Source organism: Heptranchias perlo, chromosome 5, assembly GCF_035084215.1.
Source record: "Heptranchias perlo isolate sHepPer1 chromosome 5, sHepPer1.hap1, whole genome shotgun sequence".
NCBI classification, from domain to species: Eukaryota; Metazoa; Chordata; class Chondrichthyes; order Hexanchiformes; family Hexanchidae; genus Heptranchias; species Heptranchias perlo.
Window position 1 is genome coordinate 118,597,912 of NC_090329.1, and position 24,914 is coordinate 118,622,825.

The following is a 24,914-nucleotide window of genomic DNA, read 5'->3' on the forward strand; positions in this document are numbered from 1 at the left end:
CACAGTACCTGATCACTTAAGGAGTAATCTCCATTTTAGACTAAATGAGGATTCACCCCCAGAACCAAAAGTTTTGCTTACTGTCGTCATCTGGCCTGCCAAAGCTTTTTGAGAGTCCATGTTGCTGTTACTTGCCTACTGGCTGTCTTTGACAGGGATGGCATTGTAGAATACCTCATAGTGCTTTGGTTTACGAAAGATTCCTGGAAAGGACAATTTTTTGTTCCTTAAGTAGGCCATACATGGGATTTCATATTAGAATCTGTGGGTTCTCGTGAGGTTAAGTTTCTCTCTTTCAAAGCAATTATTAATACTCTTCTTGGCACAGAGGGCTAATGAACTGCACACACTGATGATAATCCTAACTTAATGGGCCCAAATTTACTCAACACTCACTTTGCTGCCGCAAGTCTGGTGGGACAGGACTTCCAGCCGCCCAGTATTTTTCACCTATCACCCCGTTCCACTATCTGGCGGCTGGGCATTTAAATGTTTTGGCTGGTGTACGGCATGAAAGTGACCGTAGAACCTCACTGCAGCAAAAGTGGCCCTAGTGGTGTGCCCAAAGATTTTTTTAAAAAATTAACCACTTTGTTCTGTGAATAGACTGATTTAAAAACTGTAATCAGTCACTTGGCTATTGAGTGCAATAGGAAAACCGGCCTTTTAAATCCCCCATTTGAGCCCTTAGCAATGCCAGGTGTCCTTGGCAGCCAACTGTGCAGATGAAGGAAATATGGATCGTGTAATGTATTTCCCTTATTTATATGGCATCATAATACTCCTGCCAACTGTGCCCCATAATCACAGGAAATTGAGACGGGCAGAAAAAAAGGAGCAGGAATCCAGCGTAACTGGGTCCCGCTCTATATTCCACTCCTCCTTTTCCAGATAAGTGGTGTAAATGATGAGAAAATTCAGGGCCCAAGTCTCCTATTTACAAAAGAGGAATTTTTTTTCAAACCAATCTAGGAAGATGTGTGTTTCAATTGAAGTATGGTAACAGGTTTAACTTTTGGTTGGCGAACTTTAGCTCCCTACATTATTCCTCAGTTTTTTGATGAGGTAACAGAGAGGGTAGATGAGGGCAATGCAGTTGATATTATGTATATGGACTTTCAAAAGGCGTTTGATAAAGTGCCGCATAATAGGCTTGTCATCAAGATTGAAGTCCATGAAATAAAGGGAGCGGTAGCAGCATAGATACAGAATTGGTTAAGTAACAGGAAACAGAGAGTAGTGGTGAAAGACTGTTTATCGGACTGGAGGGAGGTGTACAATGGTGTTCCCCACGGGTCGGCACTAGGACCACTGCTTTTCTTGATATATATTATTGACTTGGACTTGGGTGTACAGGGCACAATTTCAAAAATTTGCGGATGACACAAAATTTGGAAGTGTAGTGAACAGTGAGGAGGGTAGTGATAGATTTCAAGAGGATATAGACAGGCTGGTGGAATGGGCGGACACGTGGCAGATGAAATTTAACGCAGAAAAATGCGAAGGGATACATTTTGGTAGGAAGAATGAGGAGAGGCAATACAAACTAAAGGGCCCAATTCTAAAAGGGGTACAGGAACAGAGAGATCTGGGGGTATATGTGCACAAATCGTTGAAGGTGGCAGGACAGGTTGAGAAAGCGGTTAAAAAAGCACACAGGATCTTGGGCTTTATAAATAGAGGCATAGAGTACAAAAGCAAAGAAGTCATGATGAACCTTTATAAAACACTGGTTCGGCCACAACTGGAGTATTGTGTCCAGTTCTGGGCACCGCACTTTAGGAAAGATGTGAAAGCCTTAGAGAGGGTGCAGAAGAGATTTACTAGAATGATTCCAGCGATGAGGGACTTTAGTTACGTGGATAGACTGGAGAAGCTGGGGTGGTTCTCCTTGGAACAGAGAAGGTTGAGAGGAGATTTGATAGAGGTATTCAAAATCATGAAGAGTCTAGACAGAGTAGATAGAGAGAAACTGTTCCCATTAGCGGAAGGGTCAAGAACCAGAGGACATAGATTTAAGGTGATTGGCAAAAGAACCAAAGGTGACATGAGGAAAAACTTTTTCACACAGTGATCTGGAATGCACTGCCAGAGGGGTGGTGGAGGCAGATTCAATCATGGCTTTCAAAAGGGAACTGGATAAGTACTTGAAAGGAAAATAATTGCAGGGCTACAGGGATAGGGCGGGCGAGTGGGACCAGCTGGATTGCTCTTGCATTGAGCCGGTACGGACTCGATGAGCCAAATGGCCTCCTTCCGTGCTGTAACCATTCTATGATTCTAGGTAGGGCAGGGCCTGCCATGGAAAGTCACAGCTCATTTAAGGCCATTTACAAGGTAGTTACATGGAGCAATTTGTGTATGCTTTCAATCATTGTCCTCACCTAGACAGTTCATGAATAACAAATGTTCTGGTAGTGCCCTGCTCCCAGCTGCTGTGAAGACAAAGGCCCTCAGAGTCCTACTACCAATTTCTGCATAACTTTGCTCTTTGTATGCGGAGGTTGAGAAAATGTGAGTAAGTTTTAGACTATCTTCTGAAGGTGGGTGTTCCTCAAATGTTAAAAGACGAATCATCACAGGCAAAGCTCCCTCCCATCCTAGCCTCTGTTTTCCTTTCTGACCTGAAACTAATTTTTCTGTACACATTTCAATTGCAAGAAATGCTTTCCTTTCTTTGCATAAGACCTTGGTCTAGATAGAACATGTGGAATGCTATGTCCTTATTTGGTCCTCTTATATGGTGGGGGATTTTGAAGCTCTGGAAAAGGTTCAGATGAGGGCCACCAGATTGATGTATAGTTTAAAGGCCTTCAGTTACCAGGTGAGAACAACATAAGAACATAAGAACATAAGAAATTGGAGCAGGAGTAGGCCAATCGGCCCCTCGAGCCTGCTCCGCCATTCAATAAGATCATGGCTGATCTGATCCCAACCACAAATCTAAAGAACACAAGAAGTCGGAGCAGGACCCGGCCACATAGCCCCTGGGCCCTCTCCGCCACCCACAGGGCATTGACCGATCCGAACTCAGCTTCATGTCCAATTTCCTGCCCGCTCCCCATAACCCCTAATTCCCTTTACTTCTAGGAAACTGTCTATTTCTGTTTTAAATTTATCTAATGATGTAGCTTCCACAGCTTCCTGGGGCAGCAAATTCCACAGACCTACCACCCTCTGAGTGAAGAAGTTTCTCCTCATCTCAGTTTTGAAAGAGCAGCCCCTTATTCTAAGATTATGCCCCCTAGTTCTAGTTTCACCCATCTTTGGGAACATCCTTACTGCATCCACCCGATCAAGACCCTTCACAATCTTATATGTTTCAATAAGATCGCCTCTCATTCTTCTGAACTCCAATGAGTAGAGTCCCAATCTACTCAACCTCTCCTCATATGTCCGCCCCCTCATCCCCGGGATTAACCGAGTGAACCTTCTTTGTACTGCCTCGAGAGCAAGTATGTCTTTTCTTAAGTATGGAGACCAAAACTGTATGCAGTATTCCAGGTGCGGTCTCACCAATACCTTATATAACTGCAGCAATACCTCCTTGTTTTTATATTCTATCCCCCTAGCAATAAAAGCCAACATTCCGTTGGCTTTCTTGATCACCTGCTGCACCTGCATACCAACTTTTTGATTTTCTTGCACTAGGACCCCCAGATCCCTTTGTACTGCAGTGAGGCTGAGAGAGCTGAAGCTTTTTATTTTAGAAAAGCATGGACTTCGAGGAGATTTGATTTAGGTCTTCAAAATAATAAAAAGATTGAACTGGGCCCAAGTGGCCGTGAAGACAAAGGCCCCCAGAGTCCCACTACCAATTTCTGCATAACTTTGTTCTTTGTATGTGGAGGTTGAGAAATTGGGTTAAGTATTAGACTATCTTCTGAAGGTGGGTGTTCCTCAAATTTTAAAAGACGAACCGTCACAGGCAAAGCTCCCTCCCAAGTATAAATTAAAAAAGCATAGAAATAGGTTAGATGCTAGGAGATACTTCTTTTCAAAGAGTTACCGACCTCTGGAATACATTGCCGATCTGTGCCGTGAGTGCAGATTCGCTGCAAGCATTCAAAAGGGTGCTTGACGAGTGGCTAACATAGTTACAAAGAGGAGGTAGAAAAGTCACTGGGGGATTGTGTCACCTAGTCACCATGGTCTCCTGGAGCTTTCTTGATCACCATCAGGGATTGGAAAGGAATTTCCCAGAGTTTTCTCCTAAATTTTCCTGTTATTTTCTCAGTCTTTTTGTCTTTCCCTGGCGATTGTGTGGCTGTATAAGGGGGAGCGGGGTGGAGAATGGGGGTGATGGTGTACAGATGTTACACAATGTCAGGCATGATGGGCCAACTGGTTACTACTGTCCTTTTTCCTTTATTTGTATGCTGTTGCTTTGGAACTCAATGCGGTTTTCTTCAATCACAGATGTCAACAAAGTAGGGAAGGTCATGGAATGCACTGCCTGAAAGGATAGTGGAAGCATCTTCAATAATGACTTTCAAAAAGGAATTGGACAAATACTTGAAGGGCTATGAGGAAAGGGCAGAGGTGTGGGACTAATTGGATAACTCTTCCAAAGAGCTGGCACAGGCACGATGGGCCGAATGGCCTCCTTCTGTGCGGTATCATTCTATGATTTTATGAATATGTGTTGTTTGAATAAAACGGGCAGTGCCCTTCGCTGATTTTCCTTGTGGAATGGTGAATTTCATTCAAAGAATGAGAAGACTCTACCTACAGTAGATAATCTAACATTTTATGGTGATGTCACTAGGATTTTAGTAACGAGTAATAATTAGTCTGTGTCAACATGAACTGAAAAACACCCTGGGATTCAATTATAGATTTTGTCTCTCCAAATTAGGGTTGTTTGGAGGGAATATTTTGACTATACAATGCCAGGGCGAGGTAATGGTGTTTACAGGTCTGTTATGGGTGATGGTAATGGGGGCAATTTAAGGTGACAAATTAAGAGTATCTCACAGCACTAATGCATTCTGCCTCGAATGTGATTTTCCCTGTAGTGTATTGATACCAATAAACTAAATAACCTTGGTGGCAACACTGATTACAGCACATTGGTATTTGTTTCAATGGTAGATGGAAATTGAGCACTAAATGTGGTACTCTGTCCAGGACCTGATAGATATGGGTTTATACTTTATACCGCAGATGTCCAGGGAATACTATATTAAATAAGTATCTGCTACTGAACTGTCTTAAATGGCAAAATGTTGAACTTTAGACACTTCTGTCACGACCTAAGTAATAACAGTAATAATAATAAAGTATGTAAAAAGATTAGTGAAGACAAATGTAGGTCCCTTGCAGTCAGAAACGGGAGAATTTATAATGGGGAACAAGGAAATGGCAGAGCAATTAAACAAATACTTTGATTCTGTCTTCACGGAAGAGGAGACAAATAACTTCCCCGAAATGCTAGGAAACCAAGGGACTAGTGAGAAGGAGGAATTAAAGGAAATTAGTATTAGTAAAAAAATAGTGGTGGAGAAATTAATGGGGCTGAAAACCGATAAGCCCCCAGGACCTGATAATCTGCATCCCAGAGTACTAAAAGAGGTAGCCATGGAAATAGTGGATGAATTGGTTGTCATCTTCCAAAATTCTATAGATTATGGAACAGTTCCTGCAGATTGGAGGGTGGCACATGTAATCCCACTATTTAAAAAAGGAGTGAGAGAGAAAACGAGGAACTACAGACCGGTTAGCCCAACATCAGTAGTAGGGAAAATGCTAGAGAAAATAAAGGATGTGATAACAGGACACTTAGAAAATATCAACGGGATTAGACAAAATCAACATGGATTTATGAAAGGGAAATCGTGTTTGACAAACCTACTGGAGTTTTTTGAGGATGTAACTGGTAGAATAGATAAGGGAGAACCAGTGGATGTGGTTTATTTGGATTTTCAGAAGGCCTTTGATAAAGTCCCACATAAGAGGTTAGTGTGAAAAATTAAAGCACATGGAATTGGCAGTAATATACTGGCATGGACTGAAAATTGGTTAACAGACAGGAAACAGAGAGTAGGAATAGATGGGTCTTTTTTGGGGTGGCAGGCAGTGACTAGTGGGGTACCGCAGGGATCAGTGCTTGGGCCCCAGCTATTCACAACATATATCAATGATTTGGATGAGGGAACCAAATGTAATATTTCCAAGTTTGCTGACCACACAAAACTAGGTGGGATCGTGAGTTCTGAGGAGGATGCAAAGAGGCTTCAAGGCGATTTAGACAAGTTGACTGAGTGGGCAAATACATAGCAGATGCAGTATAATGTGGATAAATGTGAAGTTATTCACTTCAGAAGGAAAAACAGAAAGGCAGAGTATTATTTAAATGGTGATAGATTGGGGAATGTTGATGTACAAAGGGACCTGGGTGTTCTTGTACACCTGTCACTGAAAGCAAACATGCAGGTGCAGCAAGCAATTAGGAAGGTAAACGGTATGTTGGCTTTCATTGCAAAAGGATTTGTGTACAGGAGCAAAGATGTCTTACTGCAGTTATACAGGATCTTGGTGAGACCACACCTGGAGTATTGTGTGCAGTTTTGGTCTCCTTACCTAAGAAAGGATATATTTGCCATAGATGGAGTGCAGTGAAGGTTCACCAGACTGATTACTGGGATGGCATGACTGTCGCATGAGGAGGGATTGGGTCGACTCGGCCTGTATTCACTCGAGCTTAGAGGAATGAGAGGGGATCTCATTGAAACATATAAAATTCTGACAGGGCTAGACAGACTGGATGCAGGGAGGATGTTTTCCCTGGCTGGGGGGGTCGAGAACAAAGGATCACATTCTCCGGAAACGGGGTAGGACATTTAGGACTGAGATGACACAAAAGGCATCAAGGGGTATGGGGAAAGAGCAGGACTATGGTATAGAGATAGAGGATCAGCCATGATTATATTGAATGGCGGAGCAGGCACGAAGGGCCGAATGGCCTACACCTGCTCCTAATTTTATGTTTCTATGCTACATGTGAGTTGCTCCTAGTAGAAACAAGTACCTTAGCTGCAAAAAAAGTTTTCCTGGTAGAAATTCCTACTTTTTTGGACGGGGTATTAAATATATTTCAATAATGCAATCAACTTTGTAATTTATACAGTAAATTTCACACCTCCAAAGCCGATTGTTGCAATTTATATATACTACAAAATTTTGACATGTGCATTTCTCTTTATGTAAAATTTTGAATAGTCACCAAAATGCCATTATTTGCCATGCTGCAGGAACTTTACAAATAGAGGTCAGGCTGGGTGCTCCTTCACTGGCTCTTGTCTGGCAAAGTCCTAACTCAGATGTCTTTGGATTGGAGGCTTCATGGGCTCTGTACTGCTGCAACTTCTTGGTCCACTGAATGCACAGAGCAGCAGCCTCAGCTTCGTCTGTGTTAGAAGGGGGCTGTCTTAGACCCTTGAAACAAAGAATGGTGGATTAGAGTCATCTATTATATTAAAACAACCATTATCTGATCTCACATACAAAGTGGACAGACATATTGGGCCCGATGTTACCAGGGCTGCGGGTTCTCGGCGGGGGGGCTATAGGGCGCATGGGTAACTCGCCCGGCGAAATCAGTCAGCTCCCTGCGCGATTGTAGCATAATTGGATCCACTTACCTGCTCCTCCGGGTTCCCCACTGCTGATCTGCGTGTCGGGCGGACTGCGCATGCGCAGTAAGATCTGTCAGCTGGAGGAGCTCTATTTAAAGGGGCAGTCCTCCACTGACAGATGCTGCAACAAACAGAAAAAATCACAGCATGGAGCAGCCCAGGGGGAAGGCTGCTCCCAGTTTAATGATGCCTCACTCCAGGTATCAATACAAGGGGTGAGGAGGAGGGGGAGGACAGAGATCTTCCCCCCGGCGGGCGGGAGGAAGCGGCCTGCCTCTGCCACCAAGAAGGCCTGGCTCGAGGTGGCAGAGGAGGTCACCAGCACCACCAACATATCGCCCACCTGCATACAGTGCAGGAGGCGCTCCAATGACCTCAATAGGTCAGCCAAAGTGAGTACACTTACTCGTTCACCTACACTCCGTCTGCCACATCACCGCCCCCACCCCACATCTCCTTCTGCACTGCCAACACTACTCTGTCACATCACCCCTCATACCCACTCAAACCTCATCCTCATCTTACCTGCACCTACTCACCTCGCCAGTACTCATCCCGCCACTACCACTCAACCCAATCCTCATACAATCTCATGGCTCTATCTCATACTCACCCTCTCATGCATCTCTTTCACGGCCAGCCTCACTCAACCTGCCACTACCTGTACTGCAGCCACAGGGCATGCATCACATATGTGCAGTAGGCAGCGTAAGGCAAACGTGTCGTGAGCATGAAGGAGATGCACAAGGGTGTTTGAGGGTTTGTCATGGTTGTTACTTATATTGAATTTCTGACCAACTCACTTTACATATTATATTGGCACCACTACTGCCATGTCTTCGCGAATCTTGTCTGGTTTGCGCAATAATGCCCTTTCCTGAGGATCACTATGAAGACCCACAACTGATGCCACCCATTGTGTCACTGCAGAGTGGGTGTAGGTGTATTTGCAGGGCTCTTTTGTGCAGACGGCTGAGAGACGTCGGTGATGTCCCCGACGCCTCAGCCGTCTGCACAAAAGAGCCCTGCAAATGCGGAGGAGAGGTTGTTGAGGGCAGTGGTGACTTTGACAGCGACAGGTAAGAAGATGGTGCACGGGCCAGCCAGGAGTAGCTTGGCATGAAGGAGGCTGCAGATGTCCACGACTACACATGTCGAGTGACTCTGAGCCTCTGTGTGCACTGCTGCTCAGAGGGGTCCAGGAAGCTGAGCCTCGGTCTGTGGACCCTGTGGCGAGGGTAGTGCCCTCTGCGACGCATCTCTATCTGCGGTCGCCCTCCCTCCTGCTGTGCAGGTGGATGTGTCACAGCACTCTGTTGTGGAGCTCCACGTGTCAGAGGTGGACGGCGTGGATGGCGAGGCTGGTGATGCTGTTCGCCCTCCGAGGAGGTCATGACTGCAGCTACGGCTGCCCCCATCCGGAAGATGTACATCTGAGGGGATCCACAAGGTAGGTACATGTGTCTGGACACCGGGGTAAGTGTGCAAGTTGGTGACTTTGATTGTCTGGAGGAGGGTGGTGGAGGCCAAACTTTGTCCCAAGTGACAGAGTGGCCTCCTGCAATGGGTGAGGGTCTCCCCCCCCCACCTGTCAAATGGACCTTTGCAGCTGCCACAGGCTGATGGCTGCAACAGGTCCATTTGAACTGGGAGTGTTTCCCCCAGTGTGGGAAACAGTCCCAGTTTGCTCTAAAATCCGACCCCTCCTCACATAATCCCTTAATCAGGTCAGTTAATGACCTGAACAAGCCAAATAAATACCTTCAAGTGGCATCCCGCTGGCTTTAATTGCCTGCGGGATTCCCACCAGCGGGGGCTGCGCGCGCACGCCGGCGCGTCAGCGGGGAACCCGGAAGTGCGCGGGTTCGAGGCGGGCTCCGGTCTCGCTCCGGGATTTCCCGATTTTCGGGGGGGCCCCCGCCAGAAACGCACCCGATAGCGGGTGCTAAAATGCTGCCCATTGAGATCAAATAGAAGGATGTGCAGATAGGGTTAGATGAAGTAGGGTGGGAGAAGGCTCATGTGGAGCACAAATGCCAACACAGAGCAGTTGGGCAGAATGGCCTGTTTCTGTGCTGTAAATTCTATGTAATATTGATATTGCAGTTCAGGTGTAATAGTTAAAAGCGGAATGCTCACCATCAGGACCATTTTAAAAATCAGCTAGTAAGAAAGAGTCAGAGATAGCTTTAACATTAATTTTTTTCCATCTTTTCTGATGATCATTTTGAAATAGTAAGTGCCGGTGCCATCATTGACGGAAATGGCTTGACAGATCAGTGGTACGACAAAGCTGAACTAACACACACAGCTGATCAGGTGATAACAGACCCTCACTCTCATACTGGAACTCCAGGGTTAGAATGGTAACTAGGGTAAAACGATGATGAATGGTAGATATTCAGGAACAAATAAAAGTTTGATAGTAGAATGTGAGGATGTTAAACCAAAGGGGAAAGGCAGAATGCTAGCAATGAAAAATAGGGGCTGTTAATTTGAAAAACCGGGGCTGTTTTCGTCAGAACATGGGGGATTACAGGGTGATTTAATAGAGGTGTTTAAAATTATGAAGGGATGGGATGGAGTAGATAGAAACAGGCTGTTTCCAATGATTGTGGAGTCTAGAACACGGGGATATAAATATAAGATATAATGTAGAGATTTAGGACAGAGAGTGGGAGAAACTTTTTTGCACCAAGTGTTGGGAGGTTGTGAAATGTTTTACCAGATATGGGATCAGAGCAAGCTCATGCGATTAGGACACCTGCTCATGCGGAAGATAAACACCAACACAGACTGGTTGGGCCCACTGGCTTGTTTCCGTGTTGTAATTTCTATGTAATTCTATGAACTTGATTGATACAATGTGAAGATCTGTAGAATCGGGGAGGTTTGGCTGGGTGTCACTGCCAAAGAACTAATTGGGGGATTACACCCTCTTGCACGGTGGTAGACAGAATAGTATTTGCTACCAGGCAGCTTGCATTGAATCATCTAGTGGGGGGAGGGAGCACGGACCAAATTCCTATCAGTAGGTTGTACAAGTATGGGTGAAATTCCAGTGCTGTTGTATGATAATTATGTAGACCTAGTAGTTTTACAGCAAATTACAAGGGATATTGGAATTGGTGTCCAAACAAAATCTGCTCATATTCACTGGTGAATTTAATACCTAGGTGGAATGGTGGTGATAGGGGGAGGGTAACGCTGGTACATGGGGAAAGATCTTGGGTGACATGGAATTGGTGAAGAAAATAGTCATGGATGGCTCATGCCTTAACTCTATAGTCTGAGTCACCTGCCAATTTGTAACCAGCAGAACATTATTACAAAGAAACATTTCTGCTGGTACTCAAATCTACAGAAACACTGTAAATTTAAATGGTGCCAATATAGCAGCAGCTACATGTCATTTTTGAACGAAAGGGACCAGCAAAATGGTGGTAGGAAAGAGGGCAAAGGTGACACTTTCCTCGTCTCACCTTGATACATGCTGCCTCTGCTGCTCGGATGGTTTGCAGTACAATTCTCATCAGGTTCTCAGTGTTCTTTACCAGCATTTCATTTGCTGATTTATCACTTGGTGTAACTGCCTTTACGCTGCAAAAGTGAAAAAAAGCACAATTTATAATTGGAGATGTACATTATGAAATGAACTGTTGAAAAACTGTATCACAAGATAGATACAGAAAGGAAAAGCCATTTGGCCCACCTTAGCTCAACGATCCTGAAAAAAAAAACATAGTTCCTCCCACCACAGCACCCAACTGCTCCTTAGGATGTTGTGGTACTACAACTTCAGCATCAATGCGTGTCATGCTTTGGGATTTCAGATCACTCCACCACGAAGGAACCTTAATGAGACATTAAACCGAGGCCCCGTCTGCCCTCTTAGGTGGATGTAAAAAGATCCCATCTCTTCGAAGAAGAGCAGAGGAGTTTTCCTCAGTGTCTGGCCAATATTTATCCCTCAAGCATCACCAAAAACAGATTATCTGGTCATTATCTCATTGCTGTTTGTGGGACCTTGCTGTGCCCAAATTGGCTACCGTGTTTCCCTCCATTACAACAGTGACTCATTGGCTGTAGGGCACTTTGGGACGTCCTGTGGTCGTGAAAGGCACTATATAAATGCAAGTTCTTTCTTTCTTTAATAACATAGCAGTTCAAAGATCACCTTGCAAAGAGAACTGCCAGCAGATGTACCAGGCAAGCTCCTTTTCAAAATCCTAGCAGCAGGAGGTAGGTGGTTTATGCACAAGGATGCTAGTTGAGGTGCTCAGGTAATTGCCAACATCTACCTGAATGTGCTATGTTTATAGGCATTGGGAGTGCACAAACACTGAGAGAGGACCAGGACAAAAGGTGGTCTTGTCATGCTGAAGCAGCGTACCCAGCATGAGGACGTAAGAGCCCTGGCCCTTTTTGACTGTGTTTCTGTGGGGGGAATTGGTGAGGATGAGTTTGGAGCCATGTTGCAAGTATTCTCCATTTATATATTATCCCTCCTACAATGATTCACTTCCTTAATCCTCAAGGCAGAGGCTACATGATGCAAAGAAATCTGTTTTTACCCCTCTTTGAAGGCATTTTCTTGGAAACACATTATAAATCTTCTTCCTTTTTTTCTTTCTATACATTCTTTCCAAGATGAGGAGGCCAGAACAAGTGGCACCACAGGCCCTGGAACTTCACAGCAGGTTATATCAAGCACTCCACCTGCTCCCCAGCGCCAACACAGATACTAGAACCCTGTAGAATGTAGGTAAAGAGTTTTAGGAAGATGAACCAGGTATTCCCAACTCACAATGGAGCGATAATTGGGTGGGTTCTATAAAGGGCAGTCGATTCACTCCACCAGATTACCACCCAGGCGATCAGGACAAAAATCTACCCCACTGACTTTGGGGAAAACTCTCACAAACTTCTTTCTAAATCCTTTCAGTAAACACGCATACACCTTCCACACCCAAGCACCACCCTTGCAAAAGTTTAACCTCAGGTTCACCATGAGTATCGCCGTAAGAAACCTGCGAGTATTTTCGTAATTTTACAAGAAACTCTTGACGAACTTTGTTTGTCTAAATGTGGAACATAAGCACTCATCTACTGGCCTAAATTAGTCACTTATGTTACTGTACCTGGAAATAATATTGAGCTGATTACTGATGGTTGGGATCTGTTCCACAATGCAGGTCTTGCGCGCACCTCTTGTCTAGGCAATAATTTGCAATTATCTGAGCAAACTTTGCAACGGCTTGTCCACCGGCGGCAAGCTGTTTGGCAGTGGAGATGAGTTCCCTTTTTGTCTGTATTGGGGCAAAATTGATACAGGCTTGTAAGGAAAGCACACTGAAAAGCAAGGTACCAAACTAAATGTCACTGAATGGACAATGGCTTCCACTGGAAAGCTTTGCTTACATTTTAAAGTGTTGTTTACAATCACCTGTATTGTTGCAAATTTTAAAGATTTAGTCTATCTGGACCAGTATTGCTCACCAATTTTTCGTCTAGGGCCATAACCCCAACCAATGTTTTGCTTTGAGGCCTCTCGCAGAAATGCGAATACACTGCACCACAAAGTGAACAACAATAACTTGCATTTATATAGCGCCTTTAACATAGTACAATGTCACAAGGCGCTTCACAGGAGCATTATCAAACAAAATTAGACACCGAACCACATAAGGAGATATCAGGACAGGTGACCCTAAGTCAAGGAGGTAGGTTTTAAGGAGTGTCTTAAAGGAGGAGAGTGAGGTAGAGAGACAGAGAGGTTTAGGGAGGGAATTCCAGAGCTTAGTGCCTAGGCGGCTGAAGGCACAGCCGCCAATAGTGGAGCGCTGAAAATCGGAGATGCACAAGAGGCAAGAATTGCAGTAGTGCAGAGATCTCGGAGGGTTGTAGGGCTGGAGGAGGTTACAGATAGGGAGGGGCGAAGCCATGGAGTGATTTGAAAACAAAGATGAAAATTTAAAAATCGAGGCGTTGCTGGACCGGGAGCCAATGTAGGTCAGCGAGCACAGGGGTGATGGGTGAACAGGACTTGGTATGAGTTAGGATACGGGCAGCATTTTGGATGAGCTCAAGTTTATGTAAGATGGGAACCCGGCCAGGAGAGCATTGCAATAGTCAAGGCTAGAGGTTACAAAGGCACAGATGAGGGTTTCAGCAGCAGATGAGCAGAGGCGGGGCAGAGACGGGCGATGTTACGGAGGTGGAAGTAGGCGCTCTTGGCGATGGAGCACATATGTGGTCAGAAGCTCATCTCAGGGTCAAATAGGACGTCATGGTTGCGAATGGTCTGGTTCAGCCTCAGATAGTGGCCAGGGAGAGGGATGGAGTCGGTGGCTAGGAAACAGAGTTTGTGGCGGGGATTGAAGACGGGTTTTAGCCTTCCCAGTATTTAGTTGGAGGAAATTTTTGTTCATCCAGAACAGACACAGACTTGTACCTGTGATTCCTTTTGATTTTAATCATGCCAACGTGGGCAGTTGCTAAGTGGAGGCCAAAGGGAGCGAAGATATGCAGAACCAATGGAGACTTTTCACCTGCTGTATGGAAGCTGGGATAGCTCTGCTTCCTAAAAGAATTCCCTAGTTTTCTTTTGCTGGAGAACAAGGCAAGGAGAGGGAACAGGATTGAAGCCTAGCCCAGTTATTAAGTCATGAATGGAGGTCCAGACATACATGAACCAGCAAATCGGTCGAGGGATGTAGGTTATAGCGGGGGTGGGCCGCCAAAGGCCCTTAGGGTGCATTATGAGTATCAGTGATCAACACAGTGCAGTGGTACAGAATGTTGGTACTTCTATGCAGTGCATCTTGAAACAATAGGATGCAGTTCATACCCAGGAAAGCCACAAATACATATAAAGTGGGGGTAACATTTCTGGGACATGGAGTTCTTTTTTTATTTATTCATGTGATATGGGCGTCCTTGGCAGCGCCAGCATTTATTGGTCATCCATAGTTGCCCTTGGGTAGCACAGATACCACCCATTAACATTCTTCCCAGGTATTAACAGTGACACAGTTGACGAATTGATTCATTCAAAATAATAAAGCATTGTATGCTGGCACTATACTAAGAACGGTGGAAAGTTTTAAATTGCCAAGGCTAAGGGATTGATTTTTAAACCTGAACTGCCTTGTTGAAAAAAACAGTGTATTGGTGCAGTGTCAGTATAATGCTTTTTGGGATCTGTGTGCTGAATTGCAACGGCACAACATAAATTACCTTGATAGGTCCTTGCTTTTTGAGAAACTGTGCCATATGGTACATTTGGTCAGCCATTTGTTTGGTAACCTGCACAATCTTGTTGTTGTCATCATGCCATTTCTCTGTCTCATCCCTCAGACACAGAGCTACAGCAGTAATTGAACATGCAGTACTGCTGGAGTTGAACTCATGTAGAGAGCTGCTAACGAACTGGAGTAAATGTAAACAAGCAGGAATTAGATTAGTCAAAGACTACACTTTATACATTTTTTTTTGTTATTGTTCAACAGGGCAAGGGATGTTAGTTCTGAGGAATTGAACACTTTCCATTTCTGGCGCATGGTGTCAGCATCAAGCATAAGAACATAAAAAATAGGAGCAGGATTAGGCCATAAGATCCCTCAAGCCTGCTCCGCCATTCAATAAGATCATGGCTGATCTTCTACCTCAACTTCACTGTCCTGCCCTATCCCTGCAGTCCCAGGTCAGGTACAGCACAACCAGATACAGAGTAAAGCTTCCTCCACTCTGTCCCAACAATGTGCCTCAGTCACAACCTTAATAAAGCACCCCCTAGTGCATTAGTGTGGCATTTTCCCACACCAACAATCTTTGGTCTGTCTGACTGACATTGCCAACTGACGCTGAATTAGGAGCAGTTTTGTGCTTTGGCCTAAGTCTGTTACGAACATACGAATTAAGAGCAGCAGTAGGCCATTCGGCCCCTCGAGCCCGATCTGCCATTTGATAAGATCATGGCTGATCTGATTGGGACCTCAACCCTACTTTCCCGTCTACCTACTATAACCTTTCACTCTCTTGTTAATCAGGAATCTATCTAACTCAGCCTTAAAAATATTTAATGACCCTGCCTCCACCGCTCTCTGGGGAAGGGAGTTCCACAGACTCACGACCCTCTGAGAGAAAAAATTTCTCTTCGTCTCCGTCTTAAATGGGAGACCCCTTATTTTTAAACTGTGGCTCCTAGTTCTAGTCTCTCCCACAAGGGGAAACATTCTCTCAGCATCTACCCCTTCAAGTCCCCTCAAGATCTTATGTGTTTCAATATGATCACCTCTCATTCTTCTAAACTCCAGTGTATACAGGCCCAACTTGTCCAATCTTTCCTCATAAGATCGCTGTTATTTGTTATTTATATTAATGATTTGGATGAGAATTTAGGAGGCATGGTTAGTAAGTTTGCAGCTGACACCAAGATTGGTGGCATTGTGGACAGTGAAGAAGGTTATCTAGGATTGCAACGGGATCTTGATAAATTGGGCCAGTGGGCCGATGAATGGCAGATGGAGTTTAATTTAGATAAATGTGAGGTGATGCATTTTGGTAGATCGAATCGGGCCAGGACCTACTCCGTTAATGGTAGGGCGTTGGGGAGAGTTATAGAACAAAGAGATCCAGGAGTACAGGTTCATAGCTCCTTGAAAGTGGAGTCACAGGTGGATAGGGTGGTGAAGAAAGCATTCGGCATGCTTGGTTTCATTGGTCAGAACATTGAATACAGGAGTTGGGATGTCTTGTTGAAGTTGTACAAGACATTAGTAAGGCCACACTTGGAATACTGTGTACAGTTCTGGTCACCCTATTATAGAAAGGATATTATTAAACTAGAAAGAGTGCAGAAAAGATTTACTAGGATGCTACCGGGACTTGATGGTTTGACTTATAGGGAGAGGTTAGACAGACTGGGACTTTTTTCCCTGGAGACTAGGAGGTTAAGGGGTGATCTTATAGAAGTCTATAAAATAATGAGGGGCATAGATAAGGTAGATAGTCAAAATCTTTTCCCAAAGGTAGGGGAGTCTATAACGAGGGGACATAGATTTAAGGTGAGAGGGGAGAGATACAAAAGGGTCCAGAGGGGCAATTTTTTCACTCAAAGGGTGGTGAGTGTCTGGAACGAGCTGCCAGAGGCAGTAGTAGAGGTGGGTACAATTTTGTCTTTTAAAAAGCATTTGGACAGTTACATGGGTAAGATGGGTATAGTGGGATATGGGCCAAGTGCAGGCAATTGGGACTAGCTTAGTGGTATAAACTGGGCGACATGGACATGTTGGGCCGAAGGGCCTGTTTCCATGTTGTAACTTCTATGATTCTATGATTCTATGATTCTAAGATAACCCCCTCATTCCAGGAATCAGTCGAGTGAACCTTCTCTGAATCGCCTCTAAAGCAATTATGTACTTTCTTAAATAAGGAGACCAAAACTGCACACAGTATTCTAGATGTGGTCTCACCAATGCCCTGTACAACCGTAGCAAAACATCTCTACTTTTATATTCCATTCCCCTTGCAATAAATGACAACATTCCATTTGCCTTCCTAATCACTTGCTGTACCTGCATACTAACTTTTTGTGATTCATGTACTAGAACACCCAGATCCCTCTGTACCTCAGAGTTCTGCAATCTCTCTCATTTAAATAATATACTGCTCTTCTATTCCTCCTGCCAAAGTGGACAAGTTCACATTTTCCCACATTATACTCCATCTGCCAAATTTGAAAATTGGTTAACAGACTGGAAACAGAGAGTAGGAATGTATGGGTCCCTTTTGAGGTGGCAGACAGTGACTATTGGGGTACCGCAGGGATCAGTGCTTGGGCCCCAGCTATTCACAATATATATATCAATGATTTGGATGAGGGATCCAAATGTAATATTTCCAAGTTTGCTGACCACACAAAACTAGGTGGGATTGTGAGGAGGATGCAAAGAGACTTCAAGGCAATTTAGACAAGTTGAGTGAGTGGGCAAATACATGGCAGATGCAGTATAATGTAGATAAATGTGAAGTTATCCACTTTGGAAGGAAAAACAGAAAGGCAGAGTATTATTTAAATGGTGATAGATTGGGAAATGATGTAGAAAGGGACCTGGGTGTCCTTGTACACCAGTCACTGAAAGCAAACATGCGAGTGCAGCAAGTAGTTCGGAATGCAAATGGTATGTTGGCCTTCATTGCAAGAAGATTTCAGTACAGGTGCAAGGATGTCTTACTGCAGTTATACAGGGCCTTGGTGAGACCACACCTGGAGTGTTGTGTGCAGTTTTGGTCTCCTTACCTAAGAAAAGATATACTTGCCATAGAGGGAGTGCAGCGAATGTTTACCAGACTGATTCCTGGGATGGCAGGACTGTCTTATGAGGAGAGATTGGGTCGACTAGGCCTGTATTCACTAGAGTTTAGAAGAATGAGAGGGGATCTCATTGAAACATATAAAATTCTGACAGGGTTAGACAGGGCTAGAGGATGTTTCCCCTGGCTGGGGGGTCCAGAATGAGGGGTCACAGTCTCTGGATACAGGGTAGGACTTTTAGGACTGAAATGAGGAAATATTTCTTCACTCAGAGGGTGGTGAACCTGTGGAATTCTCTACCACAGAAGGCTGTGGAGGCCAAGTCACTGAATATATTTAAGAAGGAGATAGATAGATTTCTAGACACAGAAGGCATCAATGTGTATGGAAAGAGAGCAGGAATATGGTATAGAGATAGAGGATCAGCCATGATCACACTGAATGGTGGAGCAGGCTTGAAGGGCCGAATGGCCTACTCCTGCTCCTATTTTCAATGTTTCTATGTTTTGCCCACTCACTTAACCTATCTATATCCCTTTGCAGACTCCTTATGTCCTCTTCACAACTTACTTTCCTACCTACCTTTGTGTCATCAGCAGATTTAGCAACCATACATTCGGTCCCTTCATCCAAGTCATTGATATAGATTGTAAATAGTTGAGGCCCAAGCACTGATCCCTGTGGCACTCCACTCGTTACATCTTGCCAATCTGAAAATGACGCATTTATGCCTACTCTCTGCTTCCTGTTAGCTCACCAATCCTTTATCCATGCTAATATGTTACTCCCTACACCATGAGCTCTTATTTTGTGTAGTAGCCTTTGGTGTGGCACCTTGTCAAAAGCCTTCTAGAAATCCAAGTACACCACATCCCCATGATCCCTTTATCCGCGTTGCTTGTTACTTCCTCAAAGAACTCTAATAAATTAGTCAAATACGATTTCCCTTTCACAAAGCCGTGTTGACTCTGCCTGATTGCATTGAGACTTTCTAAGTGCCCTGCTATAACCTCCTTAATAATAGATTCTAGCATTTTCCCTATGATCGATGTTAAGCTAACTGGCCTGCAGATTCCTGCTTTCTGTCTCCCTCCTTTCTTGAATAGATGAGTTACATTCGCTATTTTCCAATCTGATGGGGCCCTTCCAGAATCAAGGGAATTTTGGAAAATTAATACCAATGCATCTACTATCTCTGCAGCCACTTCTTTTAAGACCCTAGGATGAAGTTCGTCAGGGCCTGGGACTTGTCAGCTTTTAGATCTAATTATTTTTTAGAACCCTTTCCCTGGTGATTGTAAATGTTTTAAGTTCCTCCCTCCCTTTCACCTCTTCATTCACAATTATTTCTGGCATGTTATATGTATCCTCTACAGTGAAGACGGACGCAAAACATCTGTTCAATTCATCCACCATTTCCTTATTCTCCATTATTAATTCCCCAGACTTATTAAGAAATGGACAGGGACTGTCCAAGCTCTCTTGACATAGGACCACCACAGTTAGCAGAAAGAGGAGACTTTCAGCCCATCGGTCTGAGTTTGATTTGAACGCAGGTCCCAACGTCTATTCACTGCACTACCGAGTTCCCACAAAAACTAAAATTTGTACCTGGTAGTTGTTAATTGTCTCCATATGACTTATATCAATTAGTGTTAATTGTATTCAGGCGGTGCGCATCAATTGGAGACTCTCGTATCCATTTATATGAGAGCTTATGTAGGGTGTGGACTGGGTAACGTGGATTTCTGTGAATAAAGACTTGGAAGCAACTGAAGATTAGGCTGTAGTATCCTATCCTTCACTGCCTGGCTATCCAGTTTATTGCAGTAGCCAGTCATGTGATATGTCGTTTCTACGGGGTTTCCACAGATCTTCCGCAAAGTTACTGCCGCCGATTGGGAGAACCCCTGTGGAAATTCACCCTTTTTGTCTCATGTTTTTCCCTCAATCCTTTACCTATATCTGCAGACTGCAAAATCTGTAGTTACATTTTTAAGAATCCCCACCCCTCTAATGTTTTTCCCTCCCCTTCTGACTGATGTGGCCATGTTTCAGGTGTGGACCTTAACAATGATCATCAGGTTCTTTTTTTTTGTTTGGTAGAAACCCATGACCACATTAAAGACTTTCCAAACAAAGCTGCTGAGAAATCCACGCCAGTCAAGTTTCTGTTTGTCCAATATGGAACGCACACTCTCTCCCTGTACAGACACACCCTATCCAGAAAGCATAGGTGCAGTTTGGTGGAGCCAAGGTTTAGGAAAACCTCAAGTGTACGTAATCTGATGTAAATCTTTTGTTAGGTTATCTGGATTCAACTGGAGAGAATCCCAGCCCCCAGTGACAATCTACTTCTCCAGCTCCACTACTGAACAAGGCTGGCTGGTCAATCTTCATCAGTACCCTGGAGTACTGCTGACCTGTTTGGCTCAGGTATCAGACTGCCAAACGTGCCAAAGAGGGTAACTTTATTCCAGACTCCCATTGCCAGGTGTCAAATTGGAGCTGCTTCAATCCCAGAGAAGCCCACTCACCTCCCACTTCAGAAGAATTGTAACTGGTTGGTCATTAGTCAACTGACAAGCATGGATGTCACCTCGGCAGATACCAGGATCTCCTCAATAACCCACCAGAAATATGTATGCATAATTACCAACCTGCTAACCACGGTATGGTCATATATCGCACCCCATGAAACAGTGGAGGTGCACAGTTTCAGCAGCATCTGGTTGCCTCTTGGCAACCTGATCATGGTAAGTACTGAATCCTAGCTACATGAGACCATGTTGTCATAACCGGCCTCCAGTTAATGCCTTCTGGCTCCTGTCGTCCCAAGACTTACACTTTCTTTATCAGCTATATGATGGCTATCTGCCTTCAACATGACTTAGAATACAGTTTTTACACTTCACACTGATGTAACTCTGGAGTTAGGTCCAGATCTAACTCCGCAATGCAATGCTGTAAGAACCCATCATGGAGGCCATCTCGCACCACTTGACACCGCATGGAGTATAGTTGCACCGCAGGGTCAAGCCAGGTTTAAAAGCACTTGCTGTCAAATTAGTTAAAGTTTATATGAGCTGGGAGAGGAGCACTGTGCAGCATACACACTCATTTTGGCAGGCATGCAATTTTCAGCCCAACAGGCAGCCCATACTAGTGTGTTTTCACAATAGCGTTTGTAACTGATAAGAAACAAGTTGATCATCATCGATGAGCTAACAATAGGCATTTCATACTTTCCTATTCTGTTATCCCTATTTGCTTTATCTTTGTTCTGGATTTACATTGTTAGCAGCGCCCGCTTATTTCCCAGCACTTACCTTGTCAAATGCAATGTCTTGAGAACACACATCTTCTGTAGTAGATTTGTAATGTAGGCCGCAAGGCCTCTGGTAGTCTCCTTTGACTGTTGAGATTGTTGGTTCATTTAATAAATTTAAGTGTCCTCGATGTCGCAAATTCTCTACTGCAATTAACCTCCTTTCTGTCAATTTTTCTTCCTGGTTAAAAAGGGATTTGGTCAAAGGGTCAAACTTGATATCAGCCAGGTCCCTATTCTGCAACCTTTGCTTAATGTCTTTGCAGGTTTGGTCATTGACACCCGCATCCTGAAGTTGTGTCACCATAAAATGAACTTTTGCACACCAGTCTCTTGCAATGTACTGGAGTTTGGCAAAGTTGTTTTTGTCAGTGTTGTCAGAGAGTTTCTTGGACTCTGTAACTATCTCAGAAGTAATGAAAGGAAGGTCAGTAACAACCGATGCCAACATCTCCTTGGACTCCAAATTTGTGACATTGAAAAGAGCATTTTCCATCATTGCCTTTACCTCCTTGATGTCCATCAGCAGCTGATCCGCTTCTTTATGAAACTGTTGCACTTGTAACACTTTGCCGTCTCCGTGCTTTTGGGCGGCACTTTATGCCAGATGAAAGAGCCTTTCTAATGCCCCTGCACAGTTGTAATTGACAAGGTCCATTAGTGAAGTTACAGCTTTCACTTTTATTGCCAGTTGTCTTTGTAGGAGCTCAAAACACACAAAAAGGTTATTCTTGTTCAGTGGTGGCTGGTGCATGGTCTCTGCAGCCTGAATTAACGCTTCACTAAGAACCTTCATCTCATCTTTCAAATGGCAAAGCCTGGCCTTGACGTTCTTCTCTCCACAGCAAAGGCTAGACATTCTGGCTGCGTGCTGTAGCCAAAGCAGATTTTCAGAAACAGCCGGCAATGCAGTTTGAAGAGGGCGCTTGTGTTCAGTAGCGTCCCTCAGTCCAGTGAAGAGAAACATTTCATTCTGTAAGAAGCCATCTACTGAAGCGAGCAGCATCCGAATAGAGATAGACCACAGAAGACGCGCTCCTTCCAGCTTATCCCCTCCTTTATTGAAAAGTGATGCCTCTTTGGTAGCAGAAGCGGCTTTCTCTTTCAAGGTTTTAGAATTATTTTGTGCCACTTTTAACCTCAAATGGACTTGCACCAGTTGTTCTCGAGCCCCAAGGAGCCCAAAACTCTTCTTGCCATCAGCAGCCCTGGTGACCTCCCCAGTTAACTGCACACATTTGGACAGTGAACCCATGATCTCGTTAATATCAGCGCTGCGTTGAAGCTCCTGTGAGAGATTGTTTCCAGATGGATTGCAGACGACCTGCTTTACCACAGCGTATCTGAGATAGATAGCTTTTTGGCAACCAAAGGTATTAAGGGATATGGGCCAAAGGCAGGTATATGGAGTTAGATCACAGATCAGCCATGATCTTATCAAATGGCGGAGCAGGCACGAGGGGCTGAATGGCCTACTCCTGTTCCTGTGTTCCTATGTTCCTATGTACCAGGTACCTGCCACTCTCTGAAGGGTGGGTCTCATTTCACTAATCTTGTCCCAGCAAGCCACCACTGTTCATCTATGTCCTGCTGTTGGTTGACCACCGCTTCCCGGGGGAGGCTGAGAAGATATGGCGTCAGTCCTGCTGTGACGTGTGCTTGTTGCCACTTCCCTGGCAGTGTCGATGTAACTATTGGCCAGTTCGAGTATATCTACACAAGCGGTGTTGACTGCGGGGATGTCTTTAGTCTTTGCGGCTGAGATAAGATCCTTCACAATAAGGGGGAATTCAGCAGGAAGCCCAGTGCATGTCTTGTTCACATTTTTAAAAATCCTCTTCAACCGGATCATCTGGTGGAATGGGTTTGCTTAAGTAATTATCCTGTGATTCAGAGCCCTTGGCCAACTTTTTGGTTTATGAAGTCCTTGGTGTGTATCAATGAAAAATCCAAGTTACTTAAGCAACCAATCTCCTCAAGTCCTTCGTGCTTACGAGCGTGGTCGGGCAGGGGATTGAGGAGGTCGGGTGGTTGATGCCATCGCGCACCTTGTAAATCAAGTCAATTAATTGTTGTATCCTTTTAAAGAGATCGACTCTCAACTTTGCGTCCAGCAGGGTGCCCGGGCAGCGACTTATACTGGTGGGGATGGCTCTTTCAGACTGACTTACTGGAACCAGGAGTCCGTTTCTGAACAGCGGATCGGCGCTTTCACCCACGCACCCTCTTGGCAGCTTGCGCTACCACGTTTAGCCCGTCCGGGCCGGGTCTTGTACAAAGCGGCTGATGTGACGATGGCCGGTGGTCTTTTCACACTCCTCCTTGTCGTCCAGAATCTCTTGGATGGACATGTCGCTCGATCAACTCGCGAACGTCAATCGCCCTGTCCAGGAGATGCCAGCAGCTCTTCTGCTTGGTGAAGCCAGTTTTCTGTTGAGCAGCTGGAGTCTCTCGAAGGCTGCTGGGGTTCTCAGGGTTCCTGCTGGGGTCGCTGGCACCATGTCTTTGCTGAGGTGCATCAGACGCCTTGACGGAGCCCTGGATGCTCCACAAATGCCTGGTCTGCGTGCGACTGGCGGCGGCGAAACCGGCCACTCTGAGCATGTGGCGGGTATGGGTGTGGGAGGAGGTGATGAGCAGCTGGAGGTGAGGGAGGCAGGGGTTGCCCGGGAGGTGGGGAAGGCGGTGCTGCTCCGGGCTCTAATGCGGCTTTTAGCAGCCTCTGGAGTGGCCCCACTTTGGTCTCGGTGAAGACGTGCACCATTTGATGGAGGATCGCGGTCACCACACATCGGTCGATCTCCTCCACCCACCTTCATCAGAGCCTCGCACTCCGCCTCGAAATCCTCCTTCGGCTGCTGGGGGTTGTTGGCCGAGCTCTCCCAGACCTTGCCGTGGCTGGAGATCTGAGCCCGTAGCTGTAAGAGGCGCTGGCACCTTCTCACCAGCTTCTGCCCCAGTTTCTCCTTTGATGTATTGGCCGCAGCGAGCATGCAGTGGAAAGCTAGCGCCTCGACCAGGCTGTCCAAGTTGCTCTGTGCGATGGAAGAGAGCTTGGCTTTGGATGCTACGACTAGAAGTTGCTGCAGTCAATGTCCGAAGGTGCATCCTTTAGGAGGAGGGCCACCATATCCCTGACTGTGGCATCGATCTGATCAGCCGTGTATGTTTTGCTGGCCTTGGCCAGCTCGGTCAGGGGGTGCTTCAGGCGGGCGTGCATGGCCGTCTGCAAACTCGGGACGCGTTTCCTCGGTGTCTCCAAAGCTCGGTTTAAGCACTGCTGGTGGACGGGGTCGCTCAGATCCCGGAGGCCTCCTCCCCGCCAGGTTGTTGAGCAGGAGCAAGGCTTCTGAAAACTCCCTGAAAGCAGGGAGCAGCGCGGACGTGTCTCCTGCAGACTCGAGGAGCACCAGGCAAGTCCAGCACCCAGTGAGCAGACTGGATAATCTTACGGACTTCCGCATCATCTGCTGCCAAGAGAACCTGACCCATAAAAAAATATATATTCTTAGAAAGGTGGATTATTTCACCTTAATTTAACAGAACCACAGTTGATTTCAGGACCTCTGATTTGTCCAGAGGCACATTCAAATCCAATACTGATTTAAATGAATCCTTGACATTTTGAGGC

At 45.2% G+C, this 24,914-nt stretch overlaps 1 protein-coding gene across 1 annotated transcript; it reads right to left on the minus strand.

The window, feature by feature from the left end:
- Positions 1 to 7,238: 7,238 nt before the first annotated feature.
- On the minus strand, positions 7,239 to 22,457 carry LOC137321507 (uncharacterized). Its single transcript, XM_067983900.1, has 5 exons — positions 21,285 to 22,457; positions 14,877 to 15,068; positions 12,779 to 12,946; positions 11,120 to 11,237; positions 7,239 to 7,437 (listed from the first exon to the last, which is right to left on the minus strand). The coding sequence occupies exons 1-3, from the start codon at positions 21,804 to 21,806 to the stop codon at positions 12,800 to 12,802; spliced, it is 861 nt and encodes a 286-aa protein (XP_067840001.1). The 5' UTR covers positions 21,807 to 22,457; the 3' UTR covers positions 7,239 to 7,437; positions 11,120 to 11,237; positions 12,779 to 12,799.
- Positions 22,458 to 24,914: the final 2,457 nt, after the last annotated feature.

Coding starts and splice junctions, on each gene's coding strand:
- LOC137321507 (XM_067983900.1), bottom strand. CDS start 21,806: ATGGACATCAAGGAGGTAAAGGCAATGATGGAAAATGCTCTTTTCAAT. Junction 15,069..21,284: donor AAGACATTGCATTTGACAAG/GTAAGTGCTGGG, acceptor CATTTACTCCAG/TTCGTTAGCAGCTCTCTACA. Junction 12,947..14,876: donor AAAAGCAAGGACCTATCAAG/GTAATTTATGTT, acceptor GCCCCAATACAG/ACAAAAAGGGAACTCATCTC.